Source organism: Oculina patagonica, chromosome 5 (genome assembly GCF_052425735.1).
Source record: "Oculina patagonica isolate OP01 chromosome 5, crgOcupat, whole genome shotgun sequence".
NCBI lineage: Eukaryota > Metazoa > Cnidaria > Anthozoa > Scleractinia > Oculinidae > Oculina > Oculina patagonica.
In genome coordinates, this window is record NC_135762.1 from 7,368,282 (window position 1) to 7,390,494 (window position 22,213).

A 22,213-nucleotide genomic window follows, 5' to 3' on the forward strand; every position below is an offset into this window, starting at 1 on the left:
TGATTGCTATGCTGTTTTGAACTGGCAAATCTTGGCCTTTTTTTAGACGGAAGAAGACTGTCGCTTACAGTCAAAAATTCAGTGTTATCTTTATACTTAAGGCATTAAGGGCCATGGAATCAGTTTGAACCTCTCTATGTGTATTTCCGAAAAAAATCAAAGACGTGAAGATTACCGCGGAAAAAACGAAGATCTCGAGATTGAAGCGAAGATCTGAAGTTGCCGAAAATTCGCGATCACTCAGATATAAAACTGCAAAGCTTGTAAACACAACAGAAAATATATGTAATTTCTGAGTTTTGGCATTTGACAACAATTTACTGCGATTTCTTCGACAACAGTGCACGTGGTTTCAAGTCACTGCTGCGAAACCACATGAAGCCATTACAAGGCTTAAAACGAAAACTGCGAATTGAATATTGAACATTGAATAAACGCTCAAACCGTTTTAATCTGTAAAACGAAGATCTGCTTATAAAAAACGAATATTTGCAAAAATAATTGCAAAGAAAACGAAGACCGTGGATACCCATAGAGAGGCTCCAGTTTCTTACGTTGTTGAAATGGTTTTACTTGAGCCTGTGCACTGTACTGATTTCTCGTCGACGCACCTGTGCTTAAATTTGGGACGATTCCTTAACCGTTTATTGCCAATAGAATACAACTACATTCAAATGAAAATGATACCGCTGTTGTAAAGCACCTAAAAACCTAACTTAAATTTTAAACCCAGAAAAAAAAAAACATTTGAGGCATGTTTGCTTTTCCGCAGCTAAAATACAGATTTTTCATAAATGTTCCGAAATATCGGTAAATTTATAATAAAATGAAAAAGGCATATGACGCGAGAAAAGAACGTCATTGTCAACTCGGGATCTTGTTAAAAGACACTCCGGATTCTACGAGTTGGCATGAAAAAGCGTGGCGCCGGAGATTGATCAGTAAGGAGCTGATCATATTTTGTGCTACAGGATTTTCTTTTTTCCCACGAACAATCTGTGAATGGAACTCCCTTCCAGATGATATTGTAAATATAACGTCTGTAAATAGTTTTAAATCTAAGTTAGTCAATAGTTTTTAATATTTTATTGTATTAGTTTTATTTAGTTTTTAACATTTTTAACATTCATTTTAGTTTTTAACGGTTGGTGTGATATCTTAAGATTTTTACCGACCTAATTATATGTAGATGTAGATGTAGGAACATGAGGGTTTAGTAACGTTTCATCCGCGTCATTTAAGACTTGTTTCTGTTACAGAAGTCTTCAGCAAATCGATAATAAATAGTTCACAGTGAATGAAACACTTTTTGTCGTATATTGTTGGTGGGAGCCTAACTTTTTTTTTTCTCAGTCTTGGTTGCTGGAACCGTTAAGTACCAATTTTAAAGAATCAGTTTATTTTATTACATGTTATACATTTATTTTAATGTCAGTTCAGAGGATTTGGTGGCACGGTGCCTTTACTGGTAAAAACTAGTGGTTTTGAGGCCACTCCCGAGCATTTTTAAAGCTTTGCAAGACATTGTATCTTAACATACTAATCATTATTCAGTGATAAAAATATAAACATGGAAGTCACCCGAGCTCTTAGCTTTTGTGAGCAGAAATTAAGGGTGTTTTGACACGTTAACCCTATTCAGACCGGGCTTTTTTGGACCTTCTCAGACCGGGGGGAGGGGGGGGCCTATGTAACTTACAGAATATTTAAGCAATCACCATGAAACTTATAGGATGTATTGCACGTCCGAAACTCTTTCTTATGGTATACGTCACGTTGGATGATGACGTCACATCACGTGACAATTACGTCATGATGTCAAAACAGCCGCCATCTTGGATTTCAAAATTTTTCAAAAATGCCAGAAAACCACCCAAAATCACTGCAAAGTACTCAAAATGAATACAAATGTGCTTTAAACCCGTAAAAATGTAAAAATAATCCCATCCCGTTGATTTTTTTTTAACAGAAACACGCAAAATTACAAATTTGGGGAAACATGCCTGTCAAAATACCGTTGCCATGGTGATGTCAAGTTCCTGACACATCATTCAATCCTACCAAATTGTTGCCAGATAAATTTTAGGAAAACTCAGAAAGTTTGGCGGCGTTTGGTTAAATCTGAAAAAAGTTATAAAAGTTCAAAGTCAGCGCGGGCCTCAAAAGCCCCCCCCCCCCCCCGGTCTGAATAGGGTTAAAGATGACCATAACTTGTTTGCCAATGGTTAGGCATTCGTTTGATGCCATTATTTTAACATTATCTGACAAAGGGCCGGATAATATTGCTCCAACAAAGCACAACTGCTGTAAACCATTTCCATTTCCAAACCACTGACACTAGTACTGAAGTAGGATACATTGTAAATACATCATTTTTATTGGACCATTTTCATCTCGTGCTTGACATCATTACGATGACAGCTACCTGATGTCGTTGTGGGACGTGGTCAACTGATATTCTCACTACTGAAAGGTTTACACAGGTAAAATTGTTGTCCACTAACGTAGCCTCCTTCGCAGACGTTCTTTGAGCTGGTCACGCGTATCTCCCCCACAGAAACGCGTGATGAGCTCAAAAAATGTCTGCGAAGGAGGCTACCACTGACCTATAAAAGCTCTATATTTTCGAAAAATATATGAAACGAAACATCCTTTGCTTCTTTGTGGTACGATTGTCTTACATTGCTGATAAACGATATTCGAGTTGATTACACACCGCAAAGGATTAATAAAGCATGTCTATAGGTGGTTTTCACTGTCACGCCGCGTAAAAATAAATCCAAAACTATTGAGTAAGAAAAATCAAGAATAATACAAGTTGTAGAAAACTATTATATAAACTACTTGTCCAAGTTTCAGGTCTGTTCGTTATTCCGTACTCGAGTTTTTCCGTCAAATTGTTTTTCGCAAATTTAGAGAGCACAGTATGGAACCGCCATGTTGGAGCCCAAGCAGTTGGGCTCCAACATGGCGGCCGGAAATCAATGAAAATATCTGGCATTAAATACTGCTACAAAAAGCGGTCGGATCACCCTCATGAACAAGTTAACATTCACATAAACACTTCTCGCTAAACCTCAACTGTTCAGATTGTTACAAATTGCAGAATAAGGCATTTTTTTTAACAAAACGTGACAGCCTTCTGGCGGCCATCTTTGATCTCGTGTGGCGTGAAACTCCGAAATTCAAAATGCTCTTTTTCAAAGATGGCGAATGCTATCGAGCTAAAAACCCTCAACAAGATATATATTAAGAAAGTCTATTAGGCAGTGAAGGATAAAAACTCAGGGGTCTTGCGATTTTGGATTTTAGAATTTTGATGACGTCACGTGAAAACCAAGAATTAAAAAGGCAAGAGAAAACTTAAAAGAGCAAAAAACAAAATAAAGACCTGAGTGTATTAGATAATGACTTTCGAATTCTTATTTTAGACTAATACATCATACTGTGAATTTAATGTATTCAACTTCAAGCAGAAAATGAACCAACCTCGACTCGTCGCTTAGGCGCTTTAACGTCTTTCCAAACTGGAAAAGACGGAGCAACTTCTAAACCTGTAAAATTTAATTTGTTTTGTTTCTAAAAAACTAATCAACTCGGGATCACCTTTGGCACAAGTTTGCGATGTTTGTTAACGTGAACATAAATGAAAGGTATGTCCGCTGGTTGATCTAAGGTAGGCTCTTAACAAAAGTGCTAGCACTTTTTTGGCATTATTTGGCTTCGCGAGCATTTTTTTTTTTTTTACATTTTATCCCAAAAAGCACTGCTAGCATTATTTTGGATTTTCGACTGACTATTTGTCTAATTTTGCGTTAAAAAGCACAATCTGACTTTATTTATGGCGTCCAAGATGCATTAGCCCTCATTTTAGTCAAAGGAGCCGTGGAGACCTGGGGGATAGGTCAGTGGTTGCCTTCTAGAGACCCAGTCCATCACACTCGTTCCAAGATGACGTCATCCACGTTGTCATCGCGGAACAATGGAAGTCAGCCAGCCAAACAAAACATTGATCGTTACATTTTATTGTTGAAAAATGTAACTGAAAATCTGAAAAATGTAACATTCTATGCTTAAAAAAATCGGAAAAAAGTGAGCATTTTTATGTTACCCACTAGCACTTTTTAAAAAAATTAGCATTATTTTAGCACTTTTTTGGCAAAAAACGAGCACTTCTTTTAGCATTTAATGCTTTTTTTACGAGCACTTTCGGTAAGAGCCTAATCGAAGGTCTCCATTTAACCGAACTACGACTTTTGAGTCACGCGTTTTCCAAAAAAAAGCTAAAAAGGAATTATTCAATAATAAGTCCAGTGTTCGGGTTTTACCCTGAAAAATAATAAATGTAATGATCAGGGAGATTTTGGTCTCAGTTTCATCTCACTTCCCTTGAGGGACCAGTACCAGGCGTAATAACCTCCTCATATTGAGCATTCAGAATATCACCGCCACAGGTGTTATACCACCAAGCCCCTCTGTAGGCTTTAGCACAGTTACCACCGTTTTTGTCATTATCCCGATCCATGGTAATGAAAGCCATGCCGTTATGGTAGGTAAGGTAATCCCTTGCTGAGCCAGAATAGAAACTAACAAACAGCGTGTAGTTAGTTGCCTCGTTAGTAACCGTAAAATTACTATACTTGGCGTATCTACTTCCACCGGAAGTCGTGTTGATTTCCACTCGCAGCTGACTCGGAATCTCAGTCAGTTGATGAATCTTTTCGTTTCCAAGCCAAAATTCTCCTCTGACGTCACCAAACCCGTTCTTATACTCGTCCCAGCCCCTGTAGAATCCAACGAACCCATTGAAGCGTTTGTGAAAGACAGTCCATCCACCGCCATCCGTCTTCATGTCACAGTACACTTCAAAACTGGTTTTGTTTGTTGGGTTCACTGTGTACACGCCACTTTTCTTGAAGCCTGCAGAAAACAGCTCGGCACAGTCTCGGGCTAAAAGCCGGAAAAGTTATTTATTAAAGGATTGATTGATTGATTTGATTAATCAGATTGATTGATTAATTGCAATTGATTGATTACGTTTTTGTCTTGACGACTTTGTGTTATCAGCACTTACAAATGCCATACGAGTATCCTATTCTATAGGAAAGTAGCAATAACTAACTTAATTAACACACAGAAGAAAACATCTAATGAAAGGAAAAAAAGAAAGAAAGAACATACACAGGACAAGAAGAGTAAAATACTCATCAATGTTTAACAACAAATTTTTTAAGAAAGTAAGAAAGTCAGAAAGAAAGGAAGAAACAAAGGAAGAAAGAAGCAAAGAAACAAAAGAAGAAAGAAATAAATAAAGAAAGAAAGGATGAAGATTTACGGAAGAGACTGAAAAAAAAGAAGAAATATGTAACGATGTGTGAATGCTTTACATTGCTTACCAGTTTTAACAATCAGATGCACCTCAGTCTCCACATGAACGAACTCGCTCCGTGCAGAGCAGATATAGGTTCCGCTGTCTTTAGCCGTCAAACTGTTTATCTTCAGTTGTCCGCCTTCCACTTGAGAGCGTTCCTCTGGTATGTTTCCTTTACATCGTGTCCACGTGATGCTGCATACTGGGTGTCCGTCTGCGGAACAGTTCAGTGTGACTGACTGTCCGTGGTAAAGTTCTATCTTGCCTGGCGGCTTGACTGTAAACTGAGGCACCACGTTGACTATCAGAGCTGTCATGGCGTGCGATGTACCCATCACGTTGGTAGCAGTACAGATGTATGTTCCTGCGTCTTTCTTGTCCGTCTTTATTATGGTCAAGGTCTGACCTTGGACGGTGGCTCTGCTACCGGGAGGTCGATCGAAGAGTTTGGTCCAAGATATCACCGGAGGGGGACATCCGATGACCCGGCACTTAGGGAGCTTGACATCTTTTCCGCTCTCGGCGTATATCGGTCCAGCGGGAAGGGAGATGAGAGGACGAGCTGCGCACGAGAAAAATATTATTTTAATTTTGTGTATAAAACAATATACAGTAGCAGATCAGTACTCATAATAAGATTGCTATACTTAAATAATATTCAAGTAAATAAAACTGACTGTTGATAGAAGAACTTTCCAATTCAGAAAATCAGAGTTTAAAACATGCATTCTACATGTCGTCTGGCCCAAGCTTGCAGTTTATCATACTTTTTCATGTGCAGTTATTTCTAAATTAAAGAGTACTGATAAATGGAAGCCCACGTGATCACTTTCCAATAATTATAACAAAAAATAGGCGCGTGAAAAAACGAGGAAATTTGTTATTGGCAATAAGGTCTGTTGATGAACGATCAGGTTCGATCGAGATCTTTTATACTTGGTGTTTTTAAACAAGTTAAAACTTGTTTTTACTTTTCCTACTAAGAAAGTCGAAACTTCAGTTTATTTACCTTGTACGTTAAGCGTCACAGAAGCCTGTGCGGTCCCCTGATCAGTACGAATTGTACACACGTACATTCCATTATCACCGACTGTCGCATTCTTGATATAAAGTGTTCCATTGATGATTTAATATCTTCCGGCGAGGAGGGAACCATATTCTTTGGACCACGACACTGTCGCGTCAACATTTCACTCCGGAGAACACTTGAACACGGCGGACTGATCCAGGACAACGGTCCTTACTGCCGGCGTAACGATAATCCCAGGGGCGGAAATAACATCCCCCGCCTGCCCACTGAATGGCTGCAGGGAAGTCGGAGTCAGTGAGGTGGGATCTCCAGGATCATCTTTTTGGCCCTTTATCCCGGGGGGTCCGAGAGGGCCCCGTGGTCCTCGTGGTCCAACCTTTTCCGGTGGCCCCGGTGGTCCTTGTGGTCCCGGAGGTCCCTGCACGCAAATCTGACTTTGGTTAGTGCAGATCTTTTGCGTTGCTGCGTGGACGGATTTTGTGATTTGTTCTTGTATTTCTGGAGCTAAAACGGCATTGTCTCCTTTGGACGATTCAGCATCTCGCGGATTCCGTTTTTGAGCTGAAGAACTGGTTATGTTAACATTAGAGACGAGAATGTCTGAAGAAAAGGAGTAAATACTGCATGTTATGCTACCTCGATCGTCGATTTAAAATTTGTGAAATACAGGACTCTTTGTTCTTGTTGGGGATAAAAAGCCGCCTTTCAACTTCTTTTGTACTATAAGAAGATACCACATTAAAATCGAGATGGCCTAAGTTTTTTATTTTTATATTTCACACTTATCGAGGGTAGGCCTGCGCTGACCAAGTCAGAACCATAAAACACTTCCCTCAAAATAATAAAAGGCCTCGGGCGAAAATTGCCGAAAGTGAGACTATAAAATCCGAAATTTACACCCCTTAGCGAGACGACTAGCATATCCACCTCTTGCATATGGGAGCCCCTCACCGGAAATTTTTGATGCCCACTTATCGCGAGGTTTTCCATCTTTGCTTGTTTACACGAAAATTCCAATGTAACAAGGTTGAAGTGTTTTTTTGAGTCTCGACCGAAAAATCAAATAGACAAAAAGCCGATCGTCTAAACCATTGTTTAATATCCAGGATCAACGATCCTAACTGCTTCAAAGCAAACAGAGTCTAGAATCCAGCCTCGCCAAAATTATCAATCGATAAGCAATCCACTGTATTTTCAACATCTGCATATCTGATTATCGTAGAATTCCGCAATCCGTGATCATTTTAAGGTGAAATCCGTTAATCCGCGAGCCTATTCATCCCCTCCCCCCCCCCCTCTCTCAATAATGTTTAAATTCTTTATGGGTACTTTTGAGGCTTAATTTTCGCCACGTATTTTCCCTAAATCGTGCATTTAGTAACTAATTATAAGATGGCGCTATTATATTATGTAAGGTTAGGACTTCGACGAGCTGCAGATGAATGTATGTGTCAGCACAGGCAGACCACTCTATGTGTTCGTGGTTAATAATCGTTCACATAAGATGAACAAAAGAAATGTGTTGAAATCATGAGTGTTATGAATAAAGCTCTGAAAATTACATTTCTAAATGAATCTCGTTCTAAATATTTCAATAAAGGTGAATTAATGTTAATCGGACTCGCGTGTGGTGTTTTTCGCGTTCCTGGGCCGTATTAAGCGTTTTTGTTTTATGTTACGTTCGGCCGAAGGCCGGTAAGAGGAAAAAAGGAGATGCACTCGACTAGATTAATTCCTGGTTGTCTTTTTTAGCCGACTGAATATCTCGTTTATGTTTAAAAGGCGAATCAAAAAAGTCGTTAATGATGAGGAACAAGCCATCCAACTTACCTTCATTCAAGGATTTGAAAACTGGAACTGTTGTTGTCTTTTGCTGGTTTTCTTCCAGAGCCAGAATTCTCTCATTGTGAGCTTTTAACTCATATGCTAGTCTCATAAAACCAACGCTGTAGAAAACCACGCTGACTAAAGTAAAACAACAACAAAAACCCACGAGAAGGCGAGAAGATCCGCTACTGCCAGCACTCGTCATTGTGTATGGTACCGGTAGTGTCTAACATCTGAGGAAATCTTTGCCCAGCTTTAGCAATTTATGAAGCCAAAAGAAAAGTAGAATATATTGGCTTTTTGTCAAAACAAATTGAAAGCTTGCCTTCGATTCGTGTTTCAGAGGTGTTTCGGAGGCGTTTTAGCGGGAAAAAAATGTTGCTTGCCGTAACCTGCTAGCTGCTCTCACTGCCAAAATAATAAATACTGAGGTTAATTAGTTTACACATATATCAGGTTATACGGGAGCTGTAAATGATTGATATGCTGTTTTGAACTGGCCAATCTTGGCCTTTTTTAGACGGAAGAAGTCTGTCGCTCACAATCAAAAATTCAGTGTTATCTCATTTATACTTTAGACATTAAGTCATGAAAGGGTCAGTTTGAGCCTCTCTATGGGATCTCAAGATTGAAGCGAAGATCTGAAGTTGCCCAAAATTCGCCTGATCAATTTAACACTCTGATATAAAACAGCAAAACTCGTAAAAACAACAGAAAATATATGTAATTTCTGAATTTTAGCATTTGACAACAATTTACTGCGATTTCTTCGACAACAGTGGTTTCCAGTCACTGCTGCGAAACTGACATGAAGCCATTACAAGGCAGAAAACGAAAACTGCGAATTACACTGAATATACGTTCAAACCGTTTCAATCCGTAGAACGAAGATCTGCTTATAAAAAACGAAGATTTGCAAAAAAAAAAAAAAAATGCAAAGAAAACGAAGACCGTGGGTACCCATAGAGAGGCTCTAGTTTCTTATGTTGTTGAAATGGTTTTACTTGAGCCTGTACTGGTTTTTCGTCGACGCACCTGTGATATAATTTGGGACGATTCCTCGACCGTTTATTTCTAATAGAATACAAGTACCGCTGTTTTAAAGCACCTAAAAAACTAACAAAGATGTTAAGCCCAGAAAAAAAATTATTCGGGGCATATTTGTTTTTTTCGCAGCTCAATATAACATATTTTGAAATGAAATATGTTATGAAATATGGGTAAATTTATAATAAAATCAAAGAGGCATATGACGCGAATAAAAAAAATCATTGTCCACTCGGGGTCTTGTTAAAAAACACTCCGGACTTAACGTTGGCATGAAAAAAGCGTGGCGCCGGAGATTCATGATCAGTACGGAACTAATCATATTTCGTGCTACAGGAACATGAGGGTTGACGTTACATCCGCCTCATTCGTTTAAGATTCGTTTAAGACTTTTCTCTGTTACAGAAGTCTTCAGCAATTCGATTATAAATAGTTCACAGTAAATGAAACACTTTTTGTCGTATATTGTTGGTAGGAGCTTAACTTTTTTTGTTCTCAGTCTTGGTTGCTGAAAGCGCTAAGTACCAATTTTAAAGAATCAGTTCCCCTTTTTACATGTTATGCATTTCTTTAAATGTCAGTTCAGAGGATTTCGTGGCATGGCATCTGTATTGGTAAAAACTAGTGGATCTGAGGCCACTCCCGAGCATTTTTAAAGCTTTGCAAGACATTAATGTATCTTAACATTTAATCATAGTGATAAAACATATAAACATGGAAGTCACCCGAGCTCGTTTGTGAGGTAAAAGCACTTCGAGCTGAAATAAAGGGCGTTTTGACACGTTAAAAGATGACCATAACTTGTTTGACAATGATTAGGCATTCGTTTGACGCCATTATTTTAGCCTCATCTGACATAGAGCCGGATAATATCGATCCAACAAAGCACAACTGCTCTAAACCATTTCCATTTCCAAACCACTGACACTAGTACAGTAGTAGGATACATTGTAAATACATCATTTTTATTGGACTTTTTTTTATCTCATGCTTGATATCATTACGATGACATCTACCTGATGTCGTTGAAAGAAGTGGTCAACTGATATGCTCACTGCTGAAAGGTTTACATGGTAAAAGTATCGTCCACTAACGTAGCCTCCTTCGCAAATGTTCGTTGGGCTCGTCACGCGTTTCTCCCCCACAGAAACGCGTGACGAACTCAAAGAACGTCTGCAAAGGAGGCTACCACTGACCTAAAAGCTCTACATGTTCGAAAAATATATGAAACAAAACATCCCTTGCTTCTTTTGTAGTACGATTTTCTTACATCGCTGATAAACGATATTCGAGTTGCTTACACACCGCAAAGGGATTAATAAAGGAACTTTATTCCCCAGTGAATAAATGATTTTATGTTGATTGCAGTGCTAGTTTTATAGTAAACGAAATACGACCTTTGAGTCATGCGTTTTCCACAAACCACTAAAACAAAACTATTTAATAAAAAGTCCGTCCAGTGTTCGGGTTTTACCATGGAAAATAATAAATGCAATGATCAGGGAGATTTTGGTTTCAGTTTCATCTCACTTCCCTTGAGGGACCAGTTCCACTGATAATGACTTCCTGCATATTGAGCATTCAGAATTTGACTGGTGCCACAGCTGTTAAACCACCAAGCTGCTTTGTAGGATATAGCACAGTTGCTGCTGGTCTTGTCATTATCCCGATCCTTGGTAGAGAAAGGCATTCCATTTACATATTTCTTTAGTTGTTCCGTTGCTGAGCCAGAATAGAAACCAACAAACAGCGTGTAGTTGGATGCCTCGTTAGTGACCGTAAAATTACTATACTTGGCGTATTTATTTCCCCTGGTAGTCGTGTTGATTTCCACTCGCAGCTGACTCGGAATCTCAGTCAGTTGATGAATCTTTTCATTTCCAAGCCAAAACTCTCCTCTGACGTCACCAAACCCGTTCTTGTACTCGTCCCAGCCCCTGTAGAATCCAACGAACCCATTGAAGCGTTTATGAAAGACAGTCCATCCACCGCCATCCGTCTTCATGTCACAGTACACTTCAAAACTAGTTTTGTTTGCTGGGTTGACTGTGTAAACTCCATTTTTCTTGAAGCCGGCGGTAAACAGCTCAGCACAGTCTCGGGCTAAAAAAAAACGAAAAGTTATTAATAAAAGGATTGATTGATTGATAGGTATCAACTGATTGATTATGTTTTTGTCTTGACCACTGTATCTCATCAGCGCTTACATTTGCTATACGAGGATCCTGTTCTAGGAAAGTAGCAATTACTAACTTAGTTAACACACAGAATAAATCAACTAATGAAAGGAGAGAAAGAAAGAAAGAAAGAAAGAAAGAAAGAAAGAAAGAAATGAAAAAGAAAGAAAGAAAGAAAGAAAGAAAGAAAGAAAGAAAGAAAGAAAGCGGACAGAACACACAGAACAAGAAGGGTAACTTACTCGTTACTCGAAATTTCGTGAGAAAGAAAGAAAGAAAGAAAGAAAGAAAGAAAGAAAGAAAAGATGGAAATGAAAGTTGGAGACTGAAAAAAAGAACAAATTTGTACTGATGCGTGAATGCTTAACACTGCTTACCAGTTTTAACAAAGAGTTGCACCTCAGTCTCCACATGAACGAACTCGCTCCGTGCAGAGCAGATATAAGTCCCACTGTCTTTAGCCGTCAAACTGTTTATCTTCAGTTGTCCGCCTTCCACTTGAGAGCGTTCCTCTGGTATGTTTCCTTTACATCGTGTCCACGTGATGCTGGGTACTGGGTGTCCGTCTGCGGAACAGTTCAGTGTGACTGACTGTCCGTGATAAAGTTCTATTTTGTCTGGCGGCTTGACTGTAAACTGAGGCACAACGTTGACTATCAGAGCTGTCATGGCGTGCGATGTGCCCATGGCGTTTGTAGCAGTGCAGATGTACGTTCCAGCGTCTTTCTTGTCCGTCTTTGTTATGGTTAGGGTCTGAACTTGAACGGTGGCTCTTCCACTGGGAAGTTGATCGAAGAGTTTGGTCCAAGATATCACCGGAGGGGGATATCCGATGACCCGGCACTTAGGGAGCTTGACATCTTTTCCGCTCTCGGTGTATATTGGTCCAGCGGGAAGGGAGATCAGAGGACGAGCTGTGCACGAGAAAAATATTATTTTAATTTCATTTAAAAAACAATATATAGTAAAGCTGATATTACACATAGCGTAAGTAATATCAAGTATCCAATTATTTCCCTTATTGGACAGTAGGTTGATACGTACCCAATATAATTGACGTCCAGGTAATAGGACTACTTTCAAAATCTGTTAACCAGATTTTAAAATTTTCCGCAACATGAATTCAGCCTATTGCCTTAATTGTCAAATTTTGTACTTTTTAGAATTTGTCTTGTCCGATTTTTTTCAAATTAAAGGTCAAATGAACAGAAATTTTTATTTTTTTTATTTTTTTGCCCATGTGTTTATTAACAGCTAAATAAACATATCCCGAAGTTTCAAAGTAGTTCGACATTGCATCGCAGAGATAATTGCAAGTTGAAAAATGCTTTTTTAGGCCTTCATAATCGTAGAGTGCTCGGAAAAATTGTCGGATAATTGTCGGAAATATAAACTTGTGACGTCATAATTGGTGTTTTTGCAGATGACCGCAGACCGATTCCGCATACCACACTTAAGAATTTAAATAAATGTGTGACATTTCAAGCAGTTATTTCGTTCTGTTCGGCCGTTTTCCGGTTGATTATTTGTTGGTTGTTGTTCAGAGACGCGCATTTATTTAAATGAAGTAGCTTAAGCTCAAAAATAGCTGAAGCAAGTTCAAGTTTTGCTTGCTGTCGTTTTGCATATCATGGGAGACATTGGTATAAAAACAAATAAGGAATCTCTATTGTTCTTTCACATTAGCATTTATTGAGCAGAATTATCTGCACGTGCGTTAACTAGGGCTTTCCACAAGTTGCTCGGCAACTTTTTGGCAACTTTTCATGTTTCGAGCAACTTTTTCCCCTTCGAGCAACTTTTTCTCTCTCGAGCAACTTTTTGCATTTTAAGCAATTTCCAGACCGAAGATCTCCGAAGATAATCCGAGTGTTGTTCAAAGGCAATACGAACGTTTCCGAAGATTTACGAAGTTTGCCGAAGATTTTCGAGGAACATCTGAAGACGTTCCACCTTTCGGCTCTTCTGCATATTAAAACATTACAAAATTCGTCACAAACATGACGTCATCGATATCATCACGATTTTTCTCAGTTAAAGAATTCAGTTAAAGAATTCCTTCTTTTGCTGTAAAAGTGCATAAAACTGCTTAGAAATCTTACTCTCAAAGGGAAATTAGCATATATTTAGAGAAATTCGCTTGATTAGAAGCAGCGTTTTGGATTTTTTGGAGCAACTTTCGAGCAACTTTTATTATCAGAAGCAACTTTTTTGTATTTTTGGAGCAACTTTTGAGCAACTTTTTGAGAAATTACGGGCAACTTTTTTGGAAATCTCGAGCAACTTGTGGAAAGCCCTAGCGTTAACTCTGCACGTGCATTTTGAATCTTGGAACATTTCAAAGCCGTTATCTGCAGAACAACAACGTGAAATGACCAAATTCTGCGTATTTTGGACAACGTCAGCCACGACAGCTAATTTTTGTTTTTTCTGTTTTGGGTTGAACGCTCTCTTTGAGTATTCAGCGGGAGCTAGTTCTTAAAGCGATAAATAAGCAGAATACGTCAGGAAAGTTGCGAGATTCTCAAGTAAAATACAAATTCCTTTTCCACCAGACGTTGCCGTTGACGTTGCCGTCGTGGTTGCTTAAGGTGGCTCCATAGGGTTTTGAGATATTACGGCGCGCGCGCAAGTGATACCCATCAAGAGATCATTTTTCGCGTTATTTTTTAAACTAGCTAAAAAAAAGCTGCCGAAATATTAAAAACAAGGACTAAAATATGTTGTGCATTATTCTTTTTTAAAATAACGGCCTTTGTTTTTGAGCTACATCTACTCAAAAAGTCCTATTTTTGGTGTTTTAATGGCTTTGATCTTAAATTTCTTTAATTTTCTTCAGTAAAATTTTTTGAAATTCTCCCAATGGATTGAATCTGATAAGAAATAACTTTTTAAAACAAAAAAGTAGGGGTTGTCCAGGTCGTTTTTGCGTTTTTGATTATTTTGAGTTTTTTTGACTAAGCAAAAAAACTGGCTTACAATTTTTTTTAAAATCAAAGTCTCTTCGAGATATCGACGTTTTTGCATGAAGTATGACTCGAAGGTTTATCCTGTGCATTGTTCTTCGAACTTATCATTACAGTTTCTTTGTAGTTTAGTTTAACAATTTTTTATCTTCGCGGAGGAAATGCAGCCATATAATTTTGTCAAAATGGCTCGTCCGCGCCGGGTATTTATACACATATTTCTTAACATTACACAGCATTACACAAATAAACAGTGCAAATTTCACCGAGATCTGACAATTCTATACTTTAAAATTGCAAGGACCTTTCGACGCAGTCGATTACGGCAGCAAAATTTGCAAATGAAACAGCAAAATATGCGTTCGACGCTTTGTTTTTGCGACGCCATATTTGAATTGTTATAGGTAGACCGCTGTTCAATGTGTTCAAGGCCGTATCGTTACGATTGCTCCACGAAAAAGCACGAAAAAAATACGGATATTTCCGACTACTGTCGCAGAAAACATTGCGCATAAATTTCGGCGTAAACAATCAAGACCCAGGATTAAACAAAAGCCATATATACAGTGAATGCTTTCGAATTATATTTGAAGATGAAATACGAAAGAATTTTGCTGTCTTTGACTGAAATTCCACTCGAACTGCGTAGATACGATCGCATGTTGTAAAGCCGATTCATGCAACATTGAACATTGCTGTCAACGCGAGGTCTCGTCCCTAACGACCTAGGCTGATGACGAAATAGAATGGCGCTTGCATGTGGCGACCAAATTTGGCCTAATTTTTAACCGCTCCTAAGCTAAAAGAAGCCCCCATCTCTTGCATTTGTTTAAACTTTAATAATATCTTTGAAAAGAGCGAGTTTTTTGGTATGGTTTATTTTTGACGTTTGTAATTTTTAAACGATGTAAGTGCTAGTGATTATTTATTCGTGTTTTAGTTACGCAACCCATTGTTTGTACGACGCTTTTTATAGATCGCCTTTCAGACACACGTGCGTTGAGATAAGAAAGCTGACATGTCACTTTTAAAATTGTTATATAACGTTTGTAAATGTGACAAGTCACGTTTTTTCCACGAGATCGCAAGTGATCACCCACAACGGAAAGTAATCCCTTGAGAAATTAAAACAGTCCCTTGAGAAATTAAAAAAGTCCCTTGAGAGTTTACAAATATGTGGTTCCAAATTTTGTCCACATAACCCCTATTCTACCATTTTAGCTTGTAAACGTCGAAAAAACGGCAAAAGGGCAGTTAAAAAGGTATCACATCTATGCCAAATTTTAAGGAATTTCACCGAAGGAAACTCTAGTAAATACCAGAGGAAAATGTATATTTTCGCCCGAATAACAATTACGTCATCAGAATAGAAATTGTCCAAGATCGCTATTTGAGCATGCGCGAACTTTCGAACCATACGAGTTGATGTGTAAAGACGAGCGTTCCCCATTGTTGTCGGTTTTTGTGCGAATATCTGTTAACCCAAAGGTTAGTTAGAGACATACCTTAATCCTTTATGTAGCAGAATCTCTGAAATTCTGCTCGAAGTATCTCACAATAACGGAGACTATTCTTGGTTTTCATGTTACGTCATAAAATTCTGAAATCAAAATTCACTAGGCCTGCTAAATCTTCGTTGTCATTAGGCGAAAGATAAACTAAAAATATATATTTTTGCAAATTTCCAGATCGATAGTGTCATTCGCTTTTAAAACAGAGCATTTTGAATATTTGAGTTCTCCGTCGTATGTAACATCAAGCTGAGTGCCGTGACAAAGCTGTTTTATTTGAAAAAAGGCCTTTCCTTTCCATTTTGTGCAGAATGAACATTTCAGATATAATAAGTGGTGTTTATGTGAAAGTGTACTAGCTCTTAAGCCAAGGATGGCCGCTGTTGTAAACAAAATTGAGTTCCAGATGGTTTCTCTGACATCACGGCGGCCATTACTGTGTCCCTCGGCAGGACACAGTTATGGCGGCTCCATACTAAGCTTTATAAATTTGCGTAGAAAGGTTCGGAAAATAACTCGCGAACGGTACACCGCACAGACCCGAAACTTGAAGAAATTGTTTATCTATTTATCATCTATAATATTTGAAATTCATAGCTTTTGTAGTTGAATGGTTTCGAATTTATTTTTTGATTGCGTGACAGTGAAAACCAGCAATTCTTTATTTTCTCTTTTGCTTTCGATCGTACAAACTTTACAAAAGCGGTCAGAAGCACCGCGGACGTTGTAAACACCTTTTTAGGGTGTTGTAAACTCTTTTATCTGCTCAACACAGGAAAGCACGGGTGTTATTTCATTGGCAGGAAGCATGTCTCGCGTTTTCTCGCCGAAAATTTCACGCTCGCATGAAGCCGCCATGTTTGTTTTGATTTGCCGGCATTTCAAGCTCGTACCCGTTCTTCGCGCGGTCAAGAAACCCTATGGAGCCACCTTAAGCTCTCTATTGTCTCGAACTTTGACAACCAGTGCGGCCTGCGGAATCGGTCTGCGGTCGTCTTTAAAATCACCAATTATGACGTCACGAACCCGTTCCATTCCTTCCATTTCAGTGCGCAGTCAGTCAAACACGTTTCCATGAAGCCTTCGGAAATCTTCGTATTTTTTGCTGTAATTCGCGCTTAAAGGTTCAGAAAGCATTTTTTTAATTTCACTTAGTAATGGATAATTTTACTGCTTGGTTGGTTGAAATGGCATTTTGAAATTTCTGTTTGTTTGACCTTTAAAGAGTACATAATCCTACACTAATTTGCAAGTCGGCGTGATCACGGAGAAACGAGAATAATTTTAATGATATTATGATAGGGCCTGCTGGAGAACGATCGAGTTCGAAATCTTTTATAAATGTGATAAATGTGTTTATCTACCTTGGACATTGAGTGTAACAGAAGCCTGAGCGGTCCCCTGGTCGGTACGAATTGTACACACGTACATTCCATTATCACCGACTGTCGCATTCTTGATATGAAGTGTTCCTTTGATGATGGAATATCTTCCGGCGGGCAGGGAACCATCTTCTTTGGACCACGACACTGTCGCGTCAACATTTCGCTCCGGGGAACACTTGAACACGGCGGACTGATCTAAAGCCACGGTCCGAACTGCCGGCGTAACGATAATCCCAGGGGCAGAAATAACATCCGCCGCCTGCCCCCTGAATGGCTGCAGGGAAGTCGGAGTCGGTAAGGTGGGTTCTCCAGGTTCACCCTTTTGGCCTTTTATCCCAGGGGGTCCACGGAGACCCGGATATCCAGGGGACCCCTGTGCTCCTTGTGGTCCTATCTTTCCCGGAGGTCCCTGTACACAAATTTGACTTTGGCTAGTGCAGATCTTTTGCGTTGCAGTGTAGACGGATTTGGTGATTTGTTGTTGTATTTCTGGAGCCAGAACGCCATCGTCTCCTTTGGGGGATTTGGAGGACTCCACGTCTCGTGGGCTTCTTTTCAGAGCTGAAGATCTGACTGTCTCGTCTTTCGAGGAGCGGATTCCTTTGAAAAAGAAGTAAAAGTGTTACAATGATAATTCTTACGTCCTGGACAGACAAATGTGAAATACGCCATTTTTCACTGTTTGCTTTGGTATTAAAGGATCCCACAGCTTGCAGCGATTATTTAACGACATTGGAGAAATGTAAATTTCTTTTTTGTTAATTTTTTATCAGGAAATCGCGCCGGGATCGCGGAAGGCACGGGGTCGAATCCCGTCAAAACGTTGAGATCAGATTTGCCAGGCTTCTTTTCCCCAATTGTTTAAATTGGTGGGATCACATTAAGGATCGTCGGTGTTATTGCTTAACGCTTGCTGAGTTAACAACATGTGACGGTTGCCTTCAGAAGTTGTCGAGAAATAAATGTAAAACATATAATCGAATTACTTATAACTTCCGGGCGCCCGTTATAAACTCGAGCTCAAAACATTCTGTTAAAGACCTTAGTGGGATGTTTTTCAATTAAAGGGCTTATCTAATTTTATTTTTAAGAGTAAAAACTGTTAAGATGTCAAAGATCGATAACTAAGCTTGGATTAGATGTCGGTGATTAAAATAATTAAATTGCTTTAGTGGAATTCAAAACACTCAGCCTAGGGTTACAATTTTGCAGCTATTAATAACGACCAGGATTTCTAGAAACTTCCCGCAAATCTTCTAGTAATCTTCAGTGTGCTGATCAAACCGATAGACTAATTTTATTTATCTTGCTTTCTGAAGGCAACCCAATCCAGCAAACATTACTCGTTAACGCCCTTTTCAGCTAGCATAGACTTTTAAAGAAAACATGTGAAAGATAACAGCGGGGCCCCTTTTCGTTGCGAGATAAACTTCCCCTCTGCCATAGATTGTCTTTCTAAAAAAGACAATCAACAAAGAATCAAGCTTTGGGAATAGGGCGTTCACAGGCAATGTTTCTTGGCCGGGATTGCTCTCTCAACAGAACTAGAGATATTTCTCGCTAACGCCCCTTTCTGTCGACAACATCGATTGCTGAAGGGAGCAGAAAACAGCAAGGTACCTTTCCGTTCAGGATATTTAAATTCCAAAATATGCTTTCATATAATCCCACAGATTGTCTTTCTAGCAACCTGAGGCCACGAGGCAAAAACGAAACGAAGAATGGAAGGTGGGCGTTTTTAGGAAGGTGGGCGTTTACTGGTGATATTTAATTTGGCCGGGGTTGCTTTCTTAAAATAAATCATGCCTAAGTTGCATTGGCTGAACGATTAAACCTGAAAATATCCTTTACTTATTTTAGATATATTTTTCATCAATTTTTAAAGAAATGCAGAAAATTGCTATAGCCAGCTTGTGATTATTTCGGGTCTGGCTTTGAGTCGCAAATTCGTTGAACACATGTACAGAAACGCCTTTGTCACTTTTTACATTAAATTAATCATGGTAAAAAAATAAAAGTTCTTACCCAATTTTTAGGCCTGGTCTACTATCGTGGGATGACTGTTTCGATACATTTTGACTTTTCTTAGTCTTAAAATTCTCATTATATATTATGTAAAATAGAGTTCACTGATTTGTAAACTGTCGCTCTAGTAGCTTCCAGTGTGCTTGCTCGTTACGTGTGGATACATCCGATGCATTTATTTAAGCAGTTCTTTAAGCAGTTCTTTTGCAAAATAACAATGTAATTAAAGTTTAAAAACTGTGGGTTTTATGAATTAAAGAATGGGCCAGAACTACCACGGCAAATTTTCGACCTTGTCTTTGTTGCAACTTAGATGTCGTCTCTAGCTATTCGAGGCTATCTATTTGGCATATACGTATACCAGACTGAAAACCAAGCTCTTTTGGCATATTGCAAGAAAAGCGATCATTCTTACTGGCCTTTTTTAAAAACTGCGAGACGCACATTAAAAGCGGAAAAGTTTACATAACTTTCGAGGAAATTATTATGTAAGTTCCTCTCCATAATGAATTCAACAAAAAGACAGACTTAATGACTCACTGTTTGTTGCAGCAACAGGCGGAACGCGCGTTGTCACTAACTCTTCTTCTCTTTGTTCGAGAGCCTCAAGTCTTTCCTTGTAAGCTCGTAGCTCCAACTCAAGCCTCACATAACCAACACAGTACAAGAAAACGCTTGTAATCAAAACACAACAGCAAACCACAAGAAGGCGGGAAGTTCCACCAGCGCTTGTCATTGTGAACTGTGCAACTGCCTTTCACAAATGATTAACACTGAACTGCGGCAAATAATTTGTACTTCGAGCCTTGATAACCTCACACAGTCTGGATTTTTTGATAACTTTGTGTGCCGACCGTAAATTAAATTACCTTGCTTATCCTAAGATAGACAAGATAGAACTTGGTCGTTTTCCAAATAAAAAAGTCTTGCAAATGTAATGCAATGCCTATTTTTGTCTGCAGAGAAAGATCGAGAAGTACTTTCCTGGATATGCTGTCTACGCTGTGTAGTATTGCGCCGACAAAGCTACACAGTATTGTATGGAATTGTTTAAGAACTGTTTAAATCTGAAATAGAATTAGAAATTTTGACAGTTTGGTTTTAAAATTGGAATGAGTTTTTGTGGAAAAATCCACACAGTTCAGTTCATGAATACACTCTCCCTTGATTTCAATTATAAGCCTTAAATGGATAATCCACTTCCTTGATTTTAAGAGACACTAATCTATATCTCTACAAATGAAAACGAGATAAAGAGATGAAACTTATCCATACTGTTGACTTTCCTAATCTCCCTAGATTTGATAAGACCGTATCTGATCTGTAATATGCGTTCAAGTTCCCAGTGTCTGTAGAATAGAATACGGATTTTACATTTAAAATCTTTGGTCTGAAATATGGTAAGGGTTTAGAAAACTTTCGCGCGTACCTCATCCAAAAAATACAAAAAATGTCTTCAACCCCCTTCCTCTATTCCCATTGCAATAGCCTTCAGTCGATCATCACAACACTGAATGGGTGTTTCTCATGCGCACGAAAAGCTCGTAGAGGCTAAGGATATCGACAAGATAATAACATTTAAAGTATTCCGGTGTTTATATCTTTTGGAACAGAAACTTTTCAATGAAAGGTTGATTAAAATGAAGGTGAAAGTTTAATCAAACAAGCAGACGATAAGCTGCATTTTTTTCGTGTTTTAACACACACATGTATACTGTCGATTCTACGAGTGTCTTAGTTTTTTGCAAAAAATAATTGATCTAGTAAATAATAAAGATGGTAGATTTTAAGCTCGGTGATAAATAGTGAAGAATATTATTCTACATGACACGAGCGTGGAACAAAGAAAAAATCTGAGTCCCCGACGGGAATCGAACCCATGGCCTCCCAAAATACCGGTTGGGCGCTCTAACCAACTGAGCTACGTGAGACTCGCTGTGAGCTAGGCCATTTACTAGGTTGATATGTGACACGCGTCCTGCATACTGCTAGGATCAGCAATGTCGAAATCATCAAATTTGTGTAGTAAATAATAAAGATGGTAGATTTTAAGCTCGGTGATAAATAGTGAAGAATATTATTCTACATGACACGAGCGTGGGACAAAGGAAAAATCTGAGTCCCCGACGGGAATCGAACCCATGGCCTCCCAGAATACCGGTTGGGCGCTCTAACCAACTGAGCTACGTGAGACTCGCTGTGATCTCAGATTTTTTATTCTACATGACACGAGCGTGGGACAAAGAAAAAATCTGAGTCCCCGACGGGAATCGAACCCATGGCCTCCCAGAATACCGGTTGGGCGCTCTAACCAACTGAGCTACGTGAGACTCGCTGTGATCTCAGATTTTTTATTCTACATGACACGAGCGTGGGACAAAGAAAAAATCTGAGTCCCCGACGGGAATCGAACCCATGGCCTCCCAGAATACCGGTTGGGCGCTCTAACCAACTGAGCTACGTGAGACTCGCTGTGATCTCAGATTTTTTCTTTGTCCCACGCTCGTGTCATGTAGAATAATATTCTTCACTATTTATCACCGAGCTTAAAATCTACCATCTTTATTATTTACTACAAAATTTGATGATTTCGACATTGCTGATCCTAGCAGTATGCAGGACGCGTGTCACATATCAACCTAGTAAATGGCCTAGCTCACAGCGAGTCTCACGTAGCTCAGTTGGTTAGAGCGCCCAACCGGTATTCTGGGAGGCCATGGTCAGCCATGGGTTCGATTCCCGTCGGGGACTCAGATTTTTTCTTTGTCCCACGCTCGTGTCATGTAGAATAATATTCTTCAATAATTGATCTGTTTATACACACCTCTGTCAGACAGTGATAACTGTGGTTCATATGAATGATTCTTTTAATGT

At 39.1% G+C, this 22,213-nt stretch overlaps 2 protein-coding genes across 2 annotated transcripts in view; both read right to left on the reverse strand.

The window, feature by feature from the left end:
• Positions 1–6,447, reverse strand: part of LOC144655228 (angiopoietin-related protein 7-like) — a 35,328-nt gene extending 28,881 nt beyond the window's left edge. The window contains exons 1-3 of the mRNA XM_078515450.1: positions 6,381–6,447; positions 5,397–5,933; positions 4,329–4,950 (exon numbers count right to left, since the gene is read on the reverse strand). Coding sequence (XP_078371576.1) covers positions 4,376–4,950; positions 5,397–5,933; positions 6,381–6,447 — 1,179 coding nt within the window. The 3' untranslated portion in view covers positions 4,329–4,375. The remainder of the gene's footprint in view (positions 1–4,328; positions 4,951–5,396; positions 5,934–6,380) is intronic.
• Positions 6,448–9,998: 3,551 nt separating this feature from the next.
• On the reverse strand, positions 9,999–20,135 carry LOC144655220 (uncharacterized). Its single transcript, XM_078515444.1, has 4 exons — positions 19,880–20,135; positions 17,294–17,914; positions 11,830–12,366; positions 9,999–11,378 (listed from the first exon to the last, which is right to left on the reverse strand). Exons 1-4 carry the CDS (start codon positions 20,073–20,075, stop codon positions 10,774–10,776), a joined length of 1,959 nt encoding a protein of 652 aa, XP_078371570.1. The 5' UTR covers positions 20,076–20,135; the 3' UTR covers positions 9,999–10,773.
• Between the last annotated feature and the right edge of the window lie 2,078 nt (positions 20,136–22,213).

Bases quoted from the DNA above. Each gene is read 5' to 3' on its own strand.
- LOC144655220 (XM_078515444.1), bottom strand. From the start codon at position 20,075: ATGACAAGCGCTGGTGGAACTTCCCGCCTTCTTGTGGTTTGCTGTTGT. The intron at 17,915-19,879 runs GTGAGTCATTAA...TCTTTTTCAAAG, and splicing joins GCCTGTTGCTGCAACAAACA to GAATCCGCTCCTCGAAAGAC. The intron at 12,367-17,293 runs GTAGATAAACAC...TCTCGTGCACAG, and splicing joins TGTTACACTCAATGTCCAAG to CTCGTCCTCTGATCTCCCTT.